Genomic DNA, 12,798 nt, shown 5'->3' on the forward strand with positions numbered 1-12,798 from the left:
CACTGGAAGAGGTTTAGAAACAGATTTTCTATGTTCCGTCCATATTCAGAGCCTCAGAACCACGTGCAGTGTCTGTTTCTGCAGTGCGGGCTGTTTAATGCCCTGTTAAGTACTGCAGACGTCTAGAGTGCCGTTCATCTTGGCATTCAGGGGGGATGTATTTTTTTAGTCAAGAGGGCAAAGCAGAGGGTATGGGTTGGGCATTGCCTTCTGGGAGGGGCCTTTTGTTCCTTCTCCACATCCCTCCCTGATAAGGGTAGCTGGATTCCTTTCTACAACTTGGCTTCCTTGTGGCCTGAGCTGTTTGTAATCCTTGCTGAAAATGGCTCCGATTCCATTTAACAAATGAGAAACACTTCTTGTCCAGATGCCTCCATGGTCCCCAGTCTTCCTTCTGTGTCATTTCACTTTCCCTCTTCCAGAGGGCTGAGGCCCTCCTCAATACAGGGAAGCACCTTGGTCATCAGATCTTCTCATGCTTGCCTTTGCCCCAGAACTGTCTCGACCGCTTGGTGGATTTTCAGTGGGATCCTTGTAAACTGTCAAAGGAAACCACTTCATCCTCACAGCTGCCAGTTTTTAAACCCCGTGAACTCAGATCTAGATGGTCCTTCTGTCATTTATAATCACTCAGTATTCCTGCAGCAACTTCAGGGCCTCTGGCCTTGAAGCAGACCCTGCAGAGCTATCAAATGCTGAGCACCTGGAGGGCTTAACCTTGCTCAGTTTCCTGTTCTTTAGTCTCCCTAACCCAGGTCTACCCGGTCCTATGCAGCTATATTCCTTACCATACACTGATAGCGTCCAACTGGGGGCCTGGTGCAGTAAGCTTTTAAATTCCTGATGCCCAGGATATTCCCAGCTCAATTAAATCAGAAATGCCGCAGTGGGGGCCAGACACCGTTTCACGTTCCCAGGTGACTCCAGTATGCAGCCAGACTCAAGCCACTGCAATAGACCCATTTTCCTGTTGAAAAATCATGCTCCCCCCAGTGTTAGTAAATGTCCTTCAGACCCTGTGGAGTGGCCTTCTTTAAACCACGACAATGGACCGGAATTTATGTCCAGAGGAGACAATGCTAGCTTGGCTTCAGCCCTAGTGAACACAGGAAGCAGGCAGTTTAATCCATCTGTGGTCCTTCCTCTGCCTCCCAATTAACTAAGTGTGCCTTTGCAGTCAACTCTGATGTCCTTGGCTGACAGGCAGGCAAGGGAGGGAAGTACAAGGCAAGTTTACAATCCTGATTCAAACCCAGCCCACCTTCCTGAAACCAGCACACAGAGCTGGCATCACCATGGAAACGCGTCTCCTCACAGTGGAGCAAGATACCAGTGGCAGCAGCGAGTGTGTCTGTGAAGACAGCCATAGCCAGGGGCAGGGTTTCCCTTTGCAGGAGCAGGAGTGGCAGGAGCGGGGAGGCAGGAAGCTCTCTGGGTTCCTGGGGGCTTTGGAGTCCATTCTAACAGTCTCACATGAGGCTGGGCATTTTGGTGCTGCCAAGTCTTGGTACCAGAGGGTGATGTTCTGCTGCCATTAGCAGCCAGGGTTGGCAGAGGATCAAATTTGGAGTCCCCAGGTGTGACTTCAGTCCTCACTGAGAAGTGCACAGCCGGTGTGGGGGGCTTAACAAGAGCACTTTGCCTTCTGGGGATTTCTGGTTGGCACAAAAGCATTCGCCAATGCTTGCAGAAAACACAGAACAAAGGATGCAAGTACAGCAGCAACACAGCCAGGAGGGCAGCCCCAGAGGTGGGAGGCCAACAGTGCTACTGGGCTCAAGTGCTGTTATAGGTACCCCAGGGTAGATGGGACTTGAGGGTGCCAGAAGTACATGGGGCTGGAGGCGATGCATCCTCGGGGACTTGGACAGGCAGCATGATGAACAACTCCGTCATTTTTATCTTGGCGCACGCTGTCGCTGCAGGGAGAAGTGTGGCTGTACACGATGCTCTGTGTGTTGAAGTGCTGAAGACCTCGGCTGGGCTGGGACTGAGTCTGGATGGGGGAAAATCATCTGTGACGGGAGATGGGCCCTTGGTCATTAAAAGAGTGTACAAAGGTAATGTCCTCAACAACTCAGTCAGTCTTCTCTCACCTGTCATCATCTTTCCATGGATGTCTCAGTGAAAAAAGTGCCTTCAATTTAGAAATCAAATTTGTTTTTAAAAATCTGAACTGTTTTTAATGCTTTGTGACATACAAGGTTTATTCTGTATGGACACGTATTAACTCATGCCATCCACGTGGCAACCCTATCGGGTGGGTGTCATCATTATCCCCATTTTACAAAGGGAGAAACTGTAAGTGGTCACACAGCTGTAAGTGGCAGAACCAGGCTCCAGCCCAGGCAGTCTGGCCCCAGAGCCTCTGTCCCTGACCCCTGTACTGCAGCTGTTCCTTACTCCAGGCCTCTCTCTCTCTCGTGAACACACCACACTAAGTAACACCACTAGACTTGCCAGTCAGGAGTACTTAATACTGGCCAAGATCTCATTGACTTAAAATACTAGACTTGTAAATGCTAGACTGCAAGAAAGGAATACAGTCCAAGCATAGCCTTTGTAGGAAAAAAAAGATGGGGGTAGACATTATTGAAATGCTTGGTAAATAGACATCTCTTCATCAACTTGCATAATTCATTTTTTGGTCTTGGGCAGTTTTTCAAAATCTTATATTAACAACTCATAATTGTACTAATAATATTAACAGTATAATTGCATGAACAATATCGATATGTAATTATACTTGCAAATAGAAACCCATTTAAAGTTACAGTATGTAACAGAATAAGTAGGTCAGCAAGTAACAAGGTCAATTCTTCTTAGCTAAGGATTGTTGTTTCCTTAAATGACCATCTAGTTAATGACCTTGAGATATTTCTACAATTGCGTAGTAATCCCAAAGCCTCTCTCCGCTCTTGACCTGTAGTGTTAATAGGAAAAAAGCTTTAAAAAAATGTATAGTTACACTTAAAAGCGCTCGATGGATCAAAAGTGGAAATGAAGCCTCTGTGGGAAGCAGGGCTGCATCCTTGGGGCCCAGAGGAAACAGAGGATGAGAAAGAAACGTACACTGCAGGCTGGGGCCTCAGCAACCCTGTGGGCAGCTGAAGCGAGGCACCTTGTGATGCAGAGGCCTGGGACCTGCTCCTTTGCCAGTAACTGTGGTCACAACAGGTCTGCTTTACTCGAGTGGCAGCCAGGACAGGCTGCCTGCTCCCAGCCCCTGGAACAAGCAGAAGACAGGCATAAATCAGGAGTCAGGTCTCTGTTATGTGCGACCTGTGGGTACCAGAGTAAAGAGAAAACCTTAGACTCATCAAGTTAACTGTTCAAGTTGACAGAGCAGCAGAAGGAGGAGAACTAGGCTCAGGCAAGCGTGTGGCAACTCGACTATAAGAGCCCTCACAACAGAAAGCTCTCAGACGAAGGGTACAGGGCAACATCCATTGCCAGCAGACCCGAAAAGCAGGACACCCCATTCATGACAGAGGCAGGAATGTTACCCATGTAACAAGACCAAGAGGGTATTCGGAAGGAGCAAGCAAATATGTAAAAAAAAAAAAAAAAAAATGCAAGCTGGGTGTGGTAGTGCATGCCTGTAGTCTCAGCTCCTTGGACTGCTTGAGCCCCAGGAGTTCAATACCAGTCTGAACAGCAGAGCAAGACCCTGCGTCTTCAAAAGTAAAAACTAAATGCACATACACCCTCATTAGTGAAAATGGAGTTAAATATATTTTTAAATTAATGAATAAAAGTAAAAAAGTAGGCTAAATCCATGTGAAGATAGAACAGAAAAAACCATTAAAAAATGCAGTATAGGGAAATAAAGAGATGATTACAAAAAGGTAATGAGAGAGTTCCAGAAGGAAAAAATAGAATGAGAGGAAATATTTGCAGAAATCATGACTAAGAATTTTCCAGAAGTGAAAAAATGACAGGACTATGCAGACTGAAAAACTCATCAACGGCAAAACAGTCTGAATTTATTTAAAAAAACAAAAAACAAAAAAAACAAGCCTTGTTAGCCAGGCAGAGTGGTGCACACCTGTGATCCCAGCTACTTGGGAGGCTGAGGCAGAAGGATCTCCTGAGCCCTGGACTTGGAGGCTGCAGTGCATAGGACTGCACCATTGCACTCCCACCTGGGTGACAGAGTAGGACCCTGTCTACAAAAAAAATTAAATCCAAACCTTGATATAATAAAGTTTGAGAATATAAAGAAGAAAATCTAAAAAGCCAAGAGAAAATTCTAGTTTGCTCACTGCGTACAACAATCAGAGCGGCGGCATGAATGCCTGGAGCCAGCAACACCTTCAGAGGGCTGAGAGAAAATGTCCATCACCTGAAAACACAGCACCCAGCTAACCTGTCATTCAACAGGGTAGCTAAAGTGGAGGTATTTTAAGACACTCCTGAGGGGAGTGGGAGTGGCCGCCTCCGTGGTTGGTCACAGGACACATAGCCTCTGCAGTCCAAGGGGACACAACCCAAAAAAGCGTGTGAGCCTGCACACCGAAGGACCAGGGCAGACGCTGACTAAAGCAGCACATCAGCTGGGGGACCCCACACTAGCAGAAGCCACAGGAGAGATGGCATCCTTCAGATCTGTCTCCAGCAAAGCAAGAATATGACGTCCTGGACAACATCTCAGCCTTTGTCTCTAGCATCTGGCCACAAATCGGTGAAAACTGCTGTGGAAATGGATGGAGAAGTGAAGTGTCAGTCCCACAGACTAGCGCTTTAGATGTTCTCATGTGCAAGCCCGTGGTTTTGTTCTTGGGGAAAGCCATTCAAGTATTTCTGAATATGATACGGCAGATCCCACCTTTGGAAACTAGTGAGTCTAAAGATTTCATTATCTGGCCGGGCACGGTGGCTCATGCCTGTAATCCCAGCACTTTTGGAGGCTAAGGCGGGCAAATCACTTGAGGTCAGGATTCATCTTACCTCATATTTCATACTTACAAATTTCATGAGTACAGGTTTTCTGTTCACTTTGTTTTCCTGTGTCTTTTAGCTCAAGCATTAGAAAACAATACAGCAATACTGATTTCTTGAGTAAGGCTATTACAGAACAAGCATTTGAATAATAAAGTAAGTTTTTTTTTTTTTTTTAAACAGAGTCTCGCTCTGTCACCCAGGCTGGAGTGCAGTGTCACAATCTCTGCTCACTGCAATCTCTGCCTCCCAGGTTCAAGTGAGTCTGGTGCCTCAGCCTCCTAAGCAGCTGGGATTACAGGTTCGCACCACCACACCCAGCTAATTTTTTGTATTTTTAGGAGACAGGGTTTCACCATGTTGGCCAGGCTGGTCTCAAACTCCTGGCCTCAAGTAATCCACCCGCCTCAGCCTCCCAAAGTGCTGCAACTACAGGCATGAGCCACCGCAACCCTGCCTGAATAATAAAGAAATTAAATATCAACATCTCTAAAGCTTTCTTTAAGGTCAGGGAGTTTATAAAAAAAATTAGAAAATAGTTATTTTTAAGCTCCTATATGAAACTGCAGTGTACATTGTCACCAGTACAATTTTAAGTTGCTCCCAAAATGTTTCATCATTTTACCAAATAGCTCAGCTATAAGCCAAGAAGTACAAAAATTAGAAATATTATTTGCCAATAATGACAAATTGTCTTCCTATATGTTCTTTCTGATTGAAAAAAAAATCTAAGAAAATGTCAAGCCAATATAAATAGTTCACAAAGAGGAATGAATTCACAATTAATTAACATGCAGAGATCAACAGAATTTTCTATATATCAGTAATAACCATTATTTTTAAATATCATAGAAGGATTTCTTAAACATAAGAGAAAAACACATTTTAAAAAACATATGGGGGTGGTGGCTCATGGATCATGGATTTCATGCCAGCACTTTGGGAGCCTGAGGTGGGTGGATCACCTGAGGTCAGGAGTTAGAGACCAGCCTGGCCAACATGGTGAAACCCCGTCTCTACTAAAAATATAAAAGTTAGCTGGGCTTCGTGGCGCATGCCTTCAATCTCAGCTACTCAGGAGGCTGAGGCAGGAGAATCACTTGAACCCAGGAGGCAGAGGTTGCAGTGAGCCAGGACCGCACCACTGCGCCTGGGGTCAGAGAAGGCTCCATCTAAAAAACAAATATATATATATATATAAAATGTAAAATGTTCATTATATGGCAAAATTTATAAGCAAATTCAAAAATAAGTGATTAGAAGATATTTACAATATATTTAATAAACAAAGGGTTGATATCCAGAATAGGCAGGGTACCGTGGCTCACACCTGTAATCCCAGCACTTTGGAGACTAAGGTGGGTGGATCACTTGAGCCCAGGAGTTCAAGACCAGTCTGGGCCACATGACGAGACTCCATCTCTACAAAAAATACAGAAATTACTCGAGTGTGGCAGCATGCACCTATAGTCCCAGCTACTCAGGAGGCTGAGGTGGGAGAATCATTTGAGCCCGGGAGGTTGAGGCTGTGGTGAGCCATGGTTGTGCCACAGCACTCCAGCCTGAGTGACAGAGGGAGACCTTGTCTCCAAAAAAAAAAAAAAAAAAATCCAGAATATATGGAGAACTATATAGTTCAGTCAGAAAAATACAGGAGAGAAAATTTGGGTAAAGAAAGCAATAGAAAATGAACAGAAGTTAAAACCTAGGTGGCCAAGAAACACAGGAAGATGCTCAAACTTAAATGTATTGGATGAAAATTAGAAATATTATAAATCATTTTTTAATCTATCAAGTTGGCCAAAAATAAAAAATTTCATACTATGATGTGTTGGCAAGGATGTGGAGAAAGGAAAACACTCATTTTTTTTCTCATGCAAGTATCTACTGGTTAATCTTTAAGGAAAATTTCAGCAGTGCTTACAAAAATGGAAGCTATGAAACAATTTAAATTTCTATCTATCTGTAGCAGAATAAAATATATTCATATAAAGGAAAGCTAAATAGCAGTTGAAAAAATAAATTACATCTCTCTATATATATTAACTGGGACCAGCTCAAAAGCAGTGTTGAATGAAAAGCCAAATGCAGATTGTGCACTGTGTGACACCAATTCATCGTAAGCATAAGGAACCTAAGCATGTGTTAAACAAAAGCTATACAAGACCTTTTTGGGAAAAAGCATAAAAGCTTTCTAAAGGACATTTTTAAAAAATCTATGAGTAAATGGAGAGAGACACATATCCTGCTCAAATTTGTTAAGATTCAGTTTGGCCTCATGTAATAGGAAATCCAAAATAGCAGTGGTTTAAACGAGAGAATTTATTTCTCTCTTGTGTAAAAAGTCCAAAAGCTGGCAAACCTCTGCTTTGTACAACACTGAATGTTTCCTAAAGGAGCAGTCCCCAAGCTTTTTGGCACCAGGGACTGGTTTTGTGGAAGACAGTTTTTCCATGGTGAGGCTTTAGGTGGGGGATGGTTTGGGGATGATTCAGGTACATTACATTTATTGTGTACTTTATTTCTATTATTACATTTTAATATATAATGAAATAATTATACAACTCACCATCATGTAGAATCTGTGGGAGCCCTGAGCTTGTTTTCTTGCAACTAGTCATCCCATCTGGAGGTGATGGGAGACAATGAAAGCTCATCAGGCATTAGATTCCCATAAGGAACACGCAACCTAGATCCCTCGCATACGCAGTTCACAATAGAGTTCACACTCACGTGAGAATCTAATGCCGCTGCTGATATGACAGGAGGCAGAGCTCAGGTGGTAATATAAGTGACGGTGAGAGGCTGTAAACAGAGGAAGCTTTGCTCACTCGCCCACTGCTCACCTGCTATGCAGCCCTCCTGGCACCAGTCTGCGGCCCGAGGGTTGAGGACCCCTGTCCTAGAAGACCTTCCTCTATTTCATCTCATTCAGTCCTTCTAACAACCTAGTAAGATTGCAGATGAGAAAACTGAAGTTTAGAGAAATCTGTAACTTGCCTGAAGTCACAGATTTGAGACCAAACCCAGTCTGATGGCTCCTTCAGTGTGCGTCAGGCTGTTCTGGTTGCCTGGAACCTCCCATGTCCTGAGGCCCAGGTGAACACTCACAAAATTCTTTTGTTTCACATAACCTGAAGGCCTTCAGTTAATATGCTAGAATAGGACATTGGGTACTATGTTAACACAAATATAATTGGTTCTTTGGTCCTTCCAAAAATGTATCTCAAGAAAAGCAAGGACTGGGGACCAAATCATTTTCCTGGGGCCCACTACAGGGCTGATATTGGTGAGGTCTCTCCTCTAATGTAACTGCCTCTATCAATCAATCATCAACCACAGGAAATGTTTTTGTCCTTGGATGGGTTGGATTTCTTCCAAGCTGTATTTTTATCACATAATATTTATTTCAATAATTTCAATAACGACTTTCAGTAATTTAGGATGAAATCGATACATCTGCTCAGTCTTTTGAGGTCTAATCAAAATTTCTGAGAAAATTTTTATTTTCACACTTGGGAATTTTTCTTTCAATGCCATTTTTCTCCATAAGATGCCTCCATAGCTGGTGTACCTTTAGAAGTATATGTGTGAGAACATAAATGAGGGTTTACACTTGCATTTTTTTTTTTCAAAGCTCATACAAAGCTAGACAAAGCTATAATGTGAACATGCTAAACTCTGTAAGTAGTCTCCATGGTCACTAATGAGCACATAATATCACTGATTCTCAGAACTTGCATGTATCAGCCAGTATCTGTTAACAATTAGAAGCTGACAGCCTAGGCAACATGGCAAGACCCCATCTCTACCAAAAATATAAAAAAATAGCTGTGCATGGTGGTGTATGCCTGTGGTCACAGCTACTCTGAAGGCTGAGGTGAGAGGATCGCTTGAGCCCAGTGAGGCGGAGGCTGCAGTGAGCCAAAACTGTAGCACTGCACTCCAGCCTGGGTGACAGAGTGAGGCCCTGTCTCAAAAAAAAAAAGAAAAAAAAAAAAAGAAAGTTGAGCCTGCTTTTCTGTGTTTACTGGCTGGTCGGATTTCAGCTGTTGATTTCCTTAGCCCAACTTTATTTTGTGTTATTCTTGTTGACTTGTAGCTCTTTAGTCTGGATGTTAACCATTCGTTGATTAAATACATACAGAATATCTTCCCCTTGTCGGTTTATTTTTATCTTATAGATTATGTTTGGAGGGGCGGTGGGAGGGCTAGAGTTGAACTGTTTTATGTAGACCAGTTTATTTTTATGGATATATGCTTTTTGTGTTCTAAGAAATATTTCTCTATTCAATAATATATTATTTAGATATTTTTATCATTTAAAAGTTTTGTTTACTTAGGATTTTTGAATACTATGCAACTGCCAAGCTATTATTCTGTGTTTATTCTCGCAGGTGGTGCGGCTGAACAAGCTGGAATAATAGAAGCTGGAGATGAAATTCTTGCTATTAATGGGAAACCTCTGGTTGGGCTCATGCACTTCGATGCCTGGAATATTATGAAGTCTGTCCCAGAAGGACCTGTGCAGTTATTAATTAGAAAGCATAGGAATTCTTCATGAATTTTAACAAGAATCATTTTCTCAGTTATCTTCTTTCTTTAGCAAATCAGAGTGACTTCTTTAAACCACAGGTTCTTGAACTGGCCAACACTGGTATAGACACGGACTGTAAAAATCTCCAAGCTTGTGCTTACACATGAAGCCTGACTTAACTGTATGTGCAACAGCAATGAAATTAACTCCAGAAGCTTTCCACCTGGATCACCCAGGCCGGGAGGGTTCCTTCGTTCCAGTGCCTGTCCCCTACCTTTATGTTTACTGATGGGGATACAAGATGTGACACACCCTTCTTTATCTGAAACACTTAGCTAGACCTTTGCTTCTTTCTTGCCAGCTCTCCCAACATACCCAATCCTGGTGATTAGGGAACTAAAAGTCTGAGGGGGACACAAATGTCACACCTAAGAGGACTATCAATCATTTTATATGATTTTGTAAGTAAGTGACAGAATGCTTTTAGGCACATTCAATGGAAGGAGGAGCTGTAGGTCTGTATATGTTACCCTGAAAAGAGAGTAAGAAAGACTTAAAAAAATGAATTATGACCTGTTAGGCCGAGCTCAGGAATTGTCCAAAAATGAAAAAGCAAAATAGAGTATTTTTTAGTGAGTGTAATGTATAATGTACGTATGCAAAGTTCAACTCAATAGGTTATTGATCACCATGAAGTATTGATCATTTTCTATCTCAAAAGTGTAAGCCATAAGGCTGTTTTACAGAATAGCACTTCTGATAAACTGTATTAAATAGCCATGAGCTTCACTGCTTAGAGGGAGCAGAAAGGTCAACATCTAAAAGCACCTTACAACTAGTTTTTAAACCTGTCTTGATAAGTGCTTGAATTCAAGACTGGTCTGTACAAGAGCAGACAAAAATATCACAGTCACTGGGTTTCCATTTCTGTATTTTATGCACTCCAACCACGAATTTAAGCAATTTTTAGAAATCAAGTATCTTTCTAAGTAAGTGTCCTTGGATTTATAGACAGACAATGTATGTACAATCCAAATAGAGGAGCTTAATGGAATCCTTTTAGGAGACGACTGGTTGGTTTTTTTCCTCTTTCCCAACATGTTTGTTTAAGAAATGTAACATTCTAAGTATTGGATCTCTTTTCTTGACCTCGTATAATGACAACTGCAGTGACTTAAGTTTTTGCTGTTTTCGTTTTCCCGCTTTGCAGTTTCCTCCTTCTGCCAAAAATGTTTTCCTACAGAAGACTGTCGTGACTCATGCTGCTCGGGAAACTCACTCTTGCCACGCCTCCTCTGGCGGCATGAGCTGCGTCCCAGTAGCTATTCCTCCCATTAGATATTCCGTTCGTCGTCACATAGCTGGCTTTTCTCTCCTCGTGATGTACCGTATTTTCTTAGGTAAATTCCAAACTCTCATCGGGTCATAAAGAGGAGGAGAAACAGGGTGAGTCAAGGTAAAGGAGCAGAAATGTAGTCACAAGCCAGGTCTTCAGTGACACAAACCAACCCGCTGAGTCCTAAGAATATGAGTGGAGAGTGCATTTGCCATACCTGTGTGCATGACACTAAGATTTTATGTTGGAGATACTTCTTTAAATAACCTACAGCTTGGGTCTATGGCTATGACCCCCAGATTCATGGAGGGGCTTTAGCCATCAGCTTTATACATCATTTTTCTGAATGACCAATCCCACCAAACATCTTTGAATCGGCCTAGCAAGGTCCTTCAGATGAGAGAAAAATAGCTGGCTTGTCTGTCTGAGTCCAGATTTCTCATCAACCGGCAATACAAACGAAAATATAGTACAAGAGTTAGTTAGAAAGGTCTTATTGATTTTACTTCTACTTTTCACTACAGTTACAGGTAGGATACTGTACGAAGTCAGTGCAAGGTGCATGCTTGATTGATTGATTGATTGTTTTTTTCAGTCTCTGGGGTCCGTTTTGTGGTTTCTGCTTTCTTGCCTAAATCAAAGACTATTTCAAGTCAACGCTGAAAACTGCTTTTCGCCTCCACTCCTACAGCTGTGCCTAATAATAAGAAACGCACAGCCCTATGTGAACAGACAGGAATTTCTTGTGCAATGTGGAGCAGATGGAATGGTCTCCTTCCCCAAGTCCTTAATCCTCATGTGTGGAGTACAAGGGTAGACCTCTGGCTTACCACATACACTATGCTAAAGTCATCGGCCACTGCTACTACATCTTGCCTCACCAACAGCTGAAATTTAAGGGAAGAAGCAAAAGCTAAACTGTCTGACCCTAAGATAGAAAGCTATTTATTTGTCTTCAGTGTTCAAGGCATGACTAGTATTTCTAATTAGCCTAATAAATAAATTCCCACACTTTCTGAAGTGAACACTAATGGTATTGTCCTACTAAAACTGTCGTTTTTTTTTTTTTTAACTGGTCATTCACAATAAGCTATGAGGGTAAATATGTGTTATAACAAGTAAATCGTAGTTGCAAGAATATTCTATGAAGATTAAAGTAGGCTGGGTTTCATTTCCATCTTCCCACACATCTCATTGAATGTGATGGTTGACTTAATTGGCACCATAACTTTGTATGATATTATACATTATCCTTTATTTATGTAAAGTAAAATGCCTTATATATTAAAGAGTAAGTGCAATAATACGAAATAGCCTGTACATTTTAAAAATGTTGTCACCAAGTTATATAAATCCACATCTCTGTAAACAACCTTTTTTAAGTAATTTTAAAAAAATAAACACTCTGCTTACTACTTGATTTCTTTTTTCTCTTTTGGCTGTTAATAGAGTAATACTGAGATAAGAAATGTTTATCGTCACCTAAATGAGTCAGAGGTACAAAGGCAACAGAACTCAAATTAGCCGCCCTTTTCCAGGCCACACTCACAATCTTGACACAATCCAAAACTTTTCCACCTCTAAATCTTTCTTACAATTGAACATCCTACTCTTTTACCACACGCTCCCAGCCTCCTGGTCACTTCCTCCCACATCTTCACTTTCAACAAGCCCTTGACAGTTTTCTCCTATCAGAACCCCTTCCATTCCCTTCTCAAGACTAGAACCCTGGCGTAGCACAGCAAACTCTGCCCAGCCCACAGGCTTAGATCCCTTGCCCCACTGTTCTGTCTTACCAGGCGATTCTGGACCCTTCCAAATAGCCAGCATCTTGGTTCCCATAACCCTATTCCTAGAGAAAAATCCCACAACTAGACAGCTGATGCTGTAAATTCACGGTTTCCAGCCTTAACTGGACTCTCGCTGCCACTCAGCACTTGTTGCCTTCTCAGTTTTTTCTCTCATTTTTCACAACAATGTTATT

General features: G+C 42.2%; 1 protein-coding gene across 8 annotated transcripts in view; it reads left to right on the forward strand.

The window, feature by feature from the left end:
• Positions 1-12,256, forward strand: part of PDZD2 (PDZ domain containing 2) — a 474,581-nt gene extending 462,325 nt beyond the window's left edge. For all 8 annotated transcript variants that reach the window (XM_032135867.2, XM_058430032.1, XM_058430033.1 and 5 more), the window contains 2 exons: positions 1,926-2,060; positions 9,339-12,256. In XM_032135867.2, the coding sequence (XP_031991758.1) occupies positions 1,926-2,060; positions 9,339-9,505 (302 nt within the window). In that variant the 3' untranslated portion in view covers positions 9,506-12,256. The remainder of the gene's footprint in view (positions 1-1,925; positions 2,061-9,338) is intronic.
• Positions 12,257-12,798: the final 542 nt, after the last annotated feature.

The sequence above is a fragment of the Hylobates moloch genome, unplaced genomic scaffold, assembly GCF_009828535.3.
Source record: "Hylobates moloch isolate HMO894 unplaced genomic scaffold, HMol_V3 SCAFFOLD_17, whole genome shotgun sequence".
Classification (NCBI taxonomy): Eukaryota; Metazoa; Chordata; class Mammalia; order Primates; family Hylobatidae; genus Hylobates; species Hylobates moloch.